The sequence below is a fragment of the Orycteropus afer genome, unplaced genomic scaffold (assembly GCF_000298275.1).
Source record: "Orycteropus afer afer isolate SDZICR_OR568_19922 unplaced genomic scaffold, OryAfe1.0 scaffold00075, whole genome shotgun sequence".
Taxonomy (NCBI): Eukaryota; Metazoa; Chordata; class Mammalia; order Tubulidentata; family Orycteropodidae; genus Orycteropus; species Orycteropus afer.
The window spans coordinates 9,928,901-9,938,861 of record NW_006921662.1 but is presented as its reverse complement, the minus strand read 5'-3'; the positions used below and the strand labels follow the sequence as shown (position 1 = coordinate 9,938,861).

The following is a 9,961-nucleotide window of genomic DNA, read 5'->3' as shown; positions in this document are numbered from 1 at the left end:
CCTGACACATTTATGTACTAACTTAATGATAGCTATTACTATCATTGTTCTCCTGTCATTGTTAATATTACATGAAAGAACTTTGAACTTTAAAGGGATTTCTATTATATTCTACCTCTTAGAAACATTTCTCCTGCTCCTTTGGGAGGGGTTTCTGTGCTTGGGACTCTGAGATATTCACTCTGTCCCCTCCCCTTTTCTTCCCAGCTTTCCCTTCCGCCATCATGAGGAACATCTTCAAGAGGAACCAGGAGCCCATTGTGCCTCCTGCCACCACCACTGCCACAATGCCAGTTGTCCCTGTAGACAACTCCACCGAGAGTGGGGGCACTGGAGAGAGCAAGGAGGACATGTTTGCCAAGCTGAAGGAGAAGTTCTTCAATGAGATCAACAAGATTCCCTGTGAGTGAACCCTGAGAGGTGACTGAGAGGGTGGGGGAAAACTAGAGTCTGGAATGGTCTTGTGGACGGAGCAGGGTTTGTGGAAGGCTGGGATGGGGGGACCAGTGGGATGTGATTGGCTGGGTTTTTTCTTAATGCTTGGATTTCAGATTGGATTCTTTGGGGATCCCTGTTAGGAAGAGGAGCAAGCTATAATCTAGTGTTAATGAAGGGTTTATGTGTCCCCAGTCTTTAAGAGGCAAAGGAATTCTTATAACTTAGAAAAGTGCCAAAAGAAGATGAGACCAAAGGAAGATGAAAAAATATGAAACAGAAATCACAATTCAAGTTTTCCAGTAACATTTTAAATTACTTTATTTTGGAAGATAAATGAAAGCCACCGTTGCTTTCGGAATTCCTGGCAAAGGCTGTGTGGAAGGCACCAGAGATCCAGCTTCAGGGAGAATGGCCATGCTCTGGTGGGGGCTGGTGCTTCAGAACCATTGGAAGCAACCTGGCGCCCATCCCCAAACACTTGAGTTATGCAAAGCTAAGTCTTCTAGGTGCAACTAAACCTTCAGGAGCTGGGCCTTTCTCTCCCTGGGTCATCTTTCTCATGACAGGGTACAATGGGGTAGGGCCAAGGAGTTCTTGCTGCAGCTGATTCTGACAAGGCCTGTTCCATCCTCTCCAGCATGGCCAGTTTTCCATAGATCAGACTAGTAGCACCCAGCAGAGCCAAACTGATGTTCTTTGGTTGCCACCCCTCAGTTAACAGACTGTATCCCTAAGGACAGTTGGCTAAGGAAAGTGCATGTGTGTGTAGTTAAAATGTCAAGTGCAGCATTGAGAGTCACAGTTGCAACCCATTTTTGCCAATGTTGTAAGGTCAGGTGCTGTGAGGCAGGGCACTGCTGACTCCTATGGTCTTCTCTGTGTGGGCAGTACCACCCTGGGCACTGATCGCCATTGCTGTGGTCGCTGGCCTCCTGCTCCTCACCTGTTGCTTCTGCATTTGTAAGAAGTGCTGCTGCAAGAAGAAGAAGAACAAGAAAGAGAAGGGCAAAGGCATGAAGAACGCCATGAACATGAAGGACATGAAAGGGGGTCAGGTAAGACACCTGCATGGGGGAGGGGGCCATCCTAGGCCTTCCTGATGGTAAAAGGTGGAGCAAAGGCTTCTGGGTTTCTAGCTTCCATCCCTAAACAAACTGACTCCCCTTTTTAAAACTTCACATGAGGAGACACCTCAGTCCTATTGCTACATCTCTACTATAATATCGTCTATAGGTAGGCTAGTGGGAAGGGGGGACTTACTGGCATGCTAGTATGAAAGTATCCTTTAAAAGACAGAGGAAGAAGGCAATGATGACCCCAAAGAGGCTATTGGGATAAAGTGTCAGAGAAAGTGACAGCTCCCCAGGAAGATACCATGTGAGTAGCCCTGTGTTTTTCTGTCAGAAGGGACTGAAGGGCAGTATCTCACTGAAGAGATCTAGCTGGGGTGGAAGGAACTCTGATGGTACAGTGGTTAAACATTTGGCTAGTAACCAAATGTTGATGGTTTGAACCCACCAGCCACTCCGTGGAAGAAAGAAGCAGTCTGCTTCCATACAAACTCACTGCCGTCGAGTCGACTCTGACTCATAGCGATCCCTCCTTGGGTTTCTGAGGCAGTATCACTACGGAAGTAGATTGCCCAGTCTTCCTTCCGAGGAGTGGTTGGTGGGTTTGAACTGCCAGCCTTCTGGTTAGCAGTCAAGTGCCTTAGCACTACGCCACCGGAGCTCCTTGGAAACCCTGTGGGGCAGTTCTACTCTGTCCTATAGGGTCACTAAAAGTTGGCATTGACTCAATGGCAGTGGTTTTTTTGTTTTGTTTTTGCTTTTTAGCTGGGGTGGGGTTAGGAACAGATGGAGGCCAAAGAATGGTCCGGGAGCACGAGGACAGGGCCAGAATCCAGCTCTAATCACCTGATTTAGCTTATTTAACTCTGTCTGAATTTGATCAGCCTGGAAAGAGCCCTCGATGTACCAGAGTCCCTCCTGTTAAGTTTATAAAGATCCTCGTGTGCTCCATGTATGTTTTGGGAGTTACTGGGGAGCAATCTGTTGCTTGAGGAAACAGTATGGAGGATGGAAGGTAGGGCCTGCTCTCAAGAAGGATGGCCAGAGAGATCACTCATGGGAGAATAGAAGGGCTGTGTATGCACAGGGAGACAGCTCGGGGGGCAGGAGTGCATGGAGGGAAGGACACAGGGAAGAGGCAACTAGGGGGAGGAAGTGGGAGGGGAACTGTTGCATTGTGGGAGATTGCAGTCAATGTCATGAGACAAAGTATATGTGAGCTGCTGTGTGGAAAGTGAATTTGCTCTGTAAACTTTCACCCAAATCACAATGAAAATTAAAAAAAAAATAAAAAAAAGGATGGCCAGGGGTCAAAATGGCCTCTGAGTGCTTGTGTGTGTGCACGCATTTATGTAGATATGTATATGTGTGTGTATGTGTGTCCAAAAGAAAACTCTGGTGTATGTGGGGAGGCAGTTTCCAAGTATGACCTGGGTACAGCCCCACCCGGTTTTAACCAAGTGGCTGCAACTTGAGTGGTTGGTCTGAATTGTAGGACTTTCTCTTATACCACTTTTTTCCTTCTCTTCCCACCTCTGTGGACTCACCTTGCTCCTGTCTGCCTGCACCAAACTTCTGGTATGTCTTGCCCAGGGTGGGTGGGGCCTGAGCTGCGGAAAGTACTGGGCAGGGGGTTGATAAGGGAAGCAATTCCCATGCTTCAGGAACCGTAAAGCATTTAGCATAGTTTCTGGCACTTGGTACTGTGCCCATGGGGAGGATGGGAGCACACCAAATACCAGTCATGTCTTCCAAACCCAGGACTGGGGTTCCCAGGGGCCTGCAGGAGGCCTGGGAAGAAAAAAAACTAGGGGTTCTTGTGGGTTGTGGGGAAGTAGAGTCCCCTGCCCCGTCTCTTAGCCCCATACTCAGTTCTGAGTCAGGGTCCGGCACTGAGGGGCAGGCTTCCTGTTGCTCCAGTGCCAAGCCAGCCTGCTCAGTTCTCCCCTGTTAACTCCTGTCTTTCCTTTCCTAGTCTCCACAGGATGATGACGAGGCAGAGGGAGGCCTGACCGAGGGAGAAGGTGAGGGAGAGGAAGAGAAAGAGCCAGAGAACCTGGGCAAACTGCAGTTTTCCCTGGACTATGATTTCCAGGCCAACCAGGTGTGTGGGCTGGGCTGGGGGTTGAGGTGGCGAAGAAGGGAGAGAGCTGGGAGTTGGATAGAAGGGGATGGAAACCACCTTCCCCTAGAGGCATGTGGCTGCTGCTTCTTTCCATAGAGTGGGGCAGGTTGACACCACAGGACATCTACTCTTGGACACCAATCCTGGCTTGGCTGCCAGCCTGCTTTGGGGGAAGGGGGAAGGTGTCAGCCTGGGCTGACCCTCTTATTAACTTCCCCAAACTTGGGCAAATTGACTGTCCTCACAACTCCAGGTTCCCGTCTGTCATTGTGAATTTCTAATACCAGCCTGCCCCTCCTGCACTGCCCACCCCTGAGTGGTTGGTGGGTTGATGGGTGCTGGGTCTGAGGCTCAGTGTGGTATCATAGCCATCCTAAGACTTGGGCCTCCTCCCTTCTTCTCTCCACAGCTTACAGTGGGCGTTCTGCAGGCTGCGGAACTGCCTGCCTTGGACATGGGAGGCACGTCTGACCCTTACGTCAAAGTCTTCCTCCTTCCAGACAAGAAGAAGAAATATGAGACCAAAGTCCATCGGAAGACACTGAACCCTGCCTTCAATGAAACCTTCACCTTCAAGGTGATGCTGCCAGCTCTCTCTCTGACCCCACTTCCACCTTGGGTTCTGCACATCTTTCCTTGGTCCTTAGCTGTGGCTGAGGCTCCTGGGACCACTTGTCTGGAGTAATGGCAGGATGAGGCCCCTACCCCAGCCTCTTTGCAGAATCAGGACCACTCCCAATCTGTCCTTGCACTCTGCTCCCCCTGAACCTGGATCTTCTCTGTCTACAGACTCCCTTGGAGCTCTAGGCCATCTGGAATGGAGGCCCAGGCCCGGGGACTGTCCACCATGCCCCCTGGGGGTTTGGGAGTCATTCTGACTGTCCCCGACTGTGCCCTGCAGGTACCATACCAGGAGCTGGGGGGCAAAACCCTAGTGATGGCCATCTATGACTTTGACCGCTTCTCCAAACATGACATCATCGGAGAGGTGAAGGTGCCCATGAATACAGTGGACCTTGGCCAGCCCATCGAGGAGTGGAGAGATCTGCAAGGCGGGGAGAAAGAAGAGGTGAGAGCACAGGCCAGGCCAGTCCAGGCAGGAGGACACAGTGCTGCTCACGCTGGGCTTCCCTTTCTTGGCACAGTGGGAAGAGGTGGGCTTTAGAGCCATGTGAGCTGGGTTAGGATCCCAGCTCTGTGCTTCCTGGCTGTGTATCCCTGGGCAAGTTGGTTAATCTCTTTGGACCCAAGTTCTCCTTCTCTTTTTATAAATAAGGGTTAACTGGCTATGTAAACCCAGCACAGTGTCTGGCATCAGACCTCATTCAAGTAAACAAGACCACCATTATTATTGTTATTCAAAACGTTCTGCTGTCACCTGGGGCCAGTGAGTCACTTGCGTGCCTGCGTTTACCTCAAGGAAAGCCCACTTTTGTCCTAAAGAATTCTTGGCCTGGGAGCTTGTCCTCCCAGCAACTGATACAGCGTTTATTCATTCAGCAGGTCTTTACTGAGCACCTGCTGTTATTGTTGGGTGCTTTTGAGTCAATTTTGACTCATACTGACCCTGTAGGGCAGAGTAGAATTGCCCCATAGGGGTTTCTAGGCTGTAATCTTTACAGGAGCAGATTGCCAGGTACTCTCCCTAAGAGTGGAAGGTGGATTTGAACCATCGACCTTTTTAGCAGCTGAGTACTTAAACATTGCACCATTAGGTTCCTTATTGAGCACTTACTTTGTGCCAAAGCTCCACTGTAACCACTGTTCCCTTCTGGTTGTCAGTCAGTCATTGGTATCTCAGATAACCCCTGTTGTGTGCCCAGCATGGCAGCAGACAGTGATGGAGGGTCCAGAAGAGATGCTTATTTAAAATATCCATCCTTTCCTTGTGTTTGGGAGGCAGGGTCAGCCCAACTTGAACCAGTGCACCTGGGATGTGGTCAGTGTTGGCCTGGCGGCCTTGACTTTAGAAGCTTTGGCTCAGGTAGAACGGTGTTGGGAGAGGGTCTAAGAACCAGAAGTCCTGTGTTCTCATCCTTCCCCCGCCGTGCGTGTGTGTGACTTTGACCACATCCCCGCCTCTCCGAACCTCAGTTGCTCACTGGTCAAATAGAATTCTCTCCCAGTGAGAGAATGTATGTGAAAATATTTTATAAAATGTGAGGTACTCTTGATTGTTGTTATTAGGATCACTGTCTGTGTTGCTGGAAATATTAGTAATGATATTAAAGTAGATACTGAGGTTATCAGAGAAGTTAGAATTAAAAAAAAAAAAAAAGAATCCTCATCCTGTCTTCATGAAAGAGTTGAGGTGACAATAGCATAAGGGAAAGGATACAATACAAAAGTGTTTTGAAAACCACAACTCGTTCTACCAAGGGAAAGGTGGACAGAGAGCCAGTGGGCAGGAGTCTTTGAGTGAGGAAGCCTCCTGAGATGCTCATGCCTAGTATCCCAGAAGCCAATCCAACAAACAAACTCAATGCCCTTGAGTGGATTCTGACACATGGTGCCCCCATGTGTTACTGAATATTAATAACTCTCACTGAGCTCCATAGAGTTTTCTTGGCTGTTATCTTTACAGAAGCAGATAACCAGATCTTTCTTCTGTGGCACTGCTGACTTACCAATTAGTAACTGAGTACAAAGAATTTGAGCCAATAAGAGACCTTGCAGTTTCCCCAAGCCCTTGGAAATGAAGATTTGGTGCCATACCCACTCCTCCCCTTTCCCACCACCCTAGGCCTCAACATTCTGGGGCCCCACATCACCTCCAGATCTACACAGGGTCACTCACTTATCCCTACTGCGGCAGGCTGCTCTGTCTCCCTTACTCCTGAACCCTAAGCCTAGGGCCCCACGGTGCTGGCCAGTCAGTCTCACGGATTTTGTTGAGCTGCAGCAGGAGACACCGAACTCAGACACTGAAAGACCTTCTCAGCCATCACAGATAGAGGCCTGGTGACCAAGGGAGGTGGGGACAAACCATTGCCTTGTTAGTCTGGGCAAGATGAAGTCAGCCCAGGCTTGTGGGGTGGCTGAGATGACCCTGAGTCCTTTTTCCTCCCTGGACAGCCAGAGAAGCTGGGAGACATCTGCACCTCCCTGCGCTATGTGCCCACTGCTGGGAAGCTCACTGTCTGCATCCTGGAGGCCAAGAACCTGAAGAAGATGGATGTCGGGGGCCTTTCAGGTACGTGCAGAGCTTCGGGCTACCATTGGGTGGCACCAGCTAGCCAGCCACAGCACGAAGCCTGTGGAGTTTGCACACCCCTAGTTAGGAGCTCTGGTAGCATAGTGGCTAAGTCACTTGCCTGCTAACCAGACGGCTGGCGGTTCAAACCCACCAGCCACTCCTCGGAAGGAAGGTTGGGCAATCTACTTCCGTAGTGATACTGCCTCGGAGTCGAGTCAGACTCAACGGCACATAACAACAACAACAACAACAGTTAGAAAGCTTTCTCTTGGATGCCTCTGACCAGCTGTGGGCCCCAAAGGCAGGACTACAGAGCAGGGGTTGGGGGTGGAGGTGGGAGGTATCTGACTTCCCTGCCCCTTCCTTTCTCTGAGGGTCCCCTGCCCCCTTTGGTGCTGCCTTCCTTGGCCCTATGGGTCATGGAGAAAAGTACCAGATAAATAGTGACTTTCCCAGGGGAAAGCTGTAGGGAGTGTACAGGGCTTAACACAGAGCGTCTCCAGTCCTGATGCTGCAATTGCGGGGTACAGCGAGTGGAGGGGCACTTTTTTGGGAGAGGCTCTTGGCTTTCCTGGCTGTGCCCTGGAAGAGGACTCCAGGGAGGGTGATCCAAGTTTCGGATTTACTGATGGTGATTTTACTAGGGCTGGCCCAAGGCCCAGGGTTCTAGTGGGAGGGTAGAGAATCAGTCCCTGGCCTGGGCTCTGACCAGCAGGTCTCTGTTCTTGCCCCATTCCTGCCACTGACGCCCTGTGTGGCCTTGGGAAGGTCATTTCCTTCCTTTGAACCTGTTTGTCATCTGCAAGGTTAGGGAGATTGGATTGGATCAGGGATGGCAGAAGTGTGTCATGCTTTTAGCACTCCTCAGTCCACTGCCTGTGATGTCACCAATCAACAGCCGCATACTCTCTCGGGAAACTTTCCTGAGACTTGGGAATTTCTCCAACATAATGGTCCAGGCAGCTACAACCAATCCATCAGGGTTGGTGCTTTAGGTGAAACGTTTTTGCCATTCCTGGGTGAGATGACAGGTCTGGTGTCTTCTGGGCTTCATGTCCTAAGACTCCAGGCTCTCTGAGGGCCAGGCCTCAGCAGGCTCTGAGCAAGGTGGGATGGTGGGCAGCTAATGGGAACCTTCCCTGGGGCTGGGCTTCTCCTCCCTCAGATCCCTATGTGAAGATTCACCTGATGCAGAACGGCAAGAGGCTCAAGAAGAAGAAGACGACGGTGAAGAAGAAGACCCTGAACCCCTACTTTAATGAGTCTTTCAGCTTTGAGATCCCTTTCGAGCAGATTCAGGTGCTCCGGCCCTTTGGGTCATAGGCATGGTGTAGGAATGGGGGAGGCATGCATGTTTGCGGGGGTGACGAGAAAGAGCCTTGCTTGGGTAGGGGAAGGCCCTGGATCGAATGGTGCTACGGAGAGGAGGCCACTTCACAAGAGGCCTCTTCCAGAGCTTCCCTTCTGAGGAGATGAACATGGAGTAATTACAAAAATCTGCAGATTTTTCCTTTAGACATTGAGGTACATAATTGAGCACATGAGTGGTGAAGGTGCAGCACAGGCACCAGTGAGATTGGGAGCTGAACAGAGGAGGTGGGAGTGGCCTTCTTCATCCTGCCCAGGCCCCTTCCTGACTGGGCCATCCCTGACCCACTTTTTTTTTTTCATTGACTACAATCTCCCACAATGCAACAGCTCCTCTCCCACTTCCTCCCCATAGTTACCTCTTCCCTGTGTCCTTCCCTCCCATGCACTCCTACCCCTCGAGCTGTCTCCCTGTACATACACAGCTCTTCTATTCTCCCATGATTGATCTCTCCAAGGAGTGCATCTACCTAATATAAATGTTCAGTTCATATGCCTGTCTTTTGTTTGGCTGGAAGACACAGGTGTGTTCAATTCCAGACCTGAAGGGCAGCTAGGGGCCATGGTCTCAGTGGTTCCATCAGGCTCTATTAGACCAGCAAACTTTGTCCTTTTTTTTTTTTAAATGATTCTGAGTTTTTTTCCACATTGTTCTTCCACTCTATCCAGGATCTCCTACATAGATCCCCCTCTGAGTGGTTCGCAGTGGTATCTGGGCACCATCTAGTTCTTCTAGTCTTATAGGTGTATAGGCTGAGAATCGCATGGTGTACCAGTCGCTTGGACTAATTGTTTCCATGTGTCTTTGGTTTTCTTCATTCTTCTTTGCTCTGGATGAGGAGAGACCCACTGTTGCATCTAGATGGCTACTTGCAAGCTTTTAAGGTCCCAGTTGCTACTCACCAAAATAGGATGTGGAACAATGTTTTTGTGTAGTGTGTTATGTCAGTTGAGCTTGATGTCCTCTGCGACCATGGTCCCAAGCCCGCAGGTCCAACTGCTTGCTCCCTCCAGGAAGCTGGAAGCCAAGAAGTGACTACAACCTTGTCCCTTGTCAGCTTTACTATATACCTAGAAATTCTTACAGAACATACAAATATACTTATAGAAACATTGTCTGCCAACCCTATACATGGTCTTGCCTGCCCCACTTCTGTTGGAGGAGACAGGCTGCTCCCGACTACCCCTGTGATGCCCTTTATCTAGCCTCTTTTTATTTTATTTATTTATTTATCGTGGTTTGGGTGAGATTTACAGAGCAAATTAACTTTCCATACAGCAGGTTACATATACTTTGTCTCATGTCATTGACCTCAGTTTAGCACAATGCAACAGCTCCCCTCCCACTTCCTCCCCATAGTTACCTCTTCCCTGTGTCCATCCCACCATACACTCCTGGCCCCTGAGCTGTCTCCCTGTGCATAAGCAGCCCTTCTTTCTCCCATGATGGTTCTGTCCAAGGAGTGTATCTACTTGAGGTAAATGTTCAACTCATATGCCTGTATTTTGTTTGGCTGGAAACAACAAGTGTGGGTTCAATTCCAGACCTGAAGGGCAGCTAGGGGCCATAGTCTCAGTGGTTCCACCAGGCTCTATTGGACCAGCAAACTTGGTCCCAAACTTTTTTTTTTTTCTCCAAATGATTTTGAGTTTTGTTCCGCATTGTTCTCTCTCTTTATCAAGGATCTCCTACATAGATCCCCTTCCAAGTGGATGACAGTGGTAGCCGGGCACCATCTAGTTCTTCTGGTCTCATAGTTGTAT

At 49.7% G+C, this 9,961-nt stretch overlaps 1 protein-coding gene across 1 annotated transcript in view; it reads left to right on the top strand.

Annotated features, from left to right (window-relative positions):
• The first annotated feature begins 224 nt into the window (after positions 1-224).
• The window catches only part of SYT2 (synaptotagmin 2), a 21,260-nt gene continuing 11,523 nt past the window's right edge, over positions 225-9,961 (top strand). The window contains exons 1-7 of the mRNA XM_007941141.1: positions 225-402; positions 1,327-1,493; positions 3,493-3,612; positions 4,043-4,210; positions 4,535-4,702; positions 6,709-6,826; positions 7,995-8,128. Coding sequence (XP_007939332.1) covers positions 225-402; positions 1,327-1,493; positions 3,493-3,612; positions 4,043-4,210; positions 4,535-4,702; positions 6,709-6,826; positions 7,995-8,128 — 1,053 coding nt within the window. The remainder of the gene's footprint in view (positions 403-1,326; positions 1,494-3,492; positions 3,613-4,042; positions 4,211-4,534; positions 4,703-6,708; positions 6,827-7,994; positions 8,129-9,961) is intronic.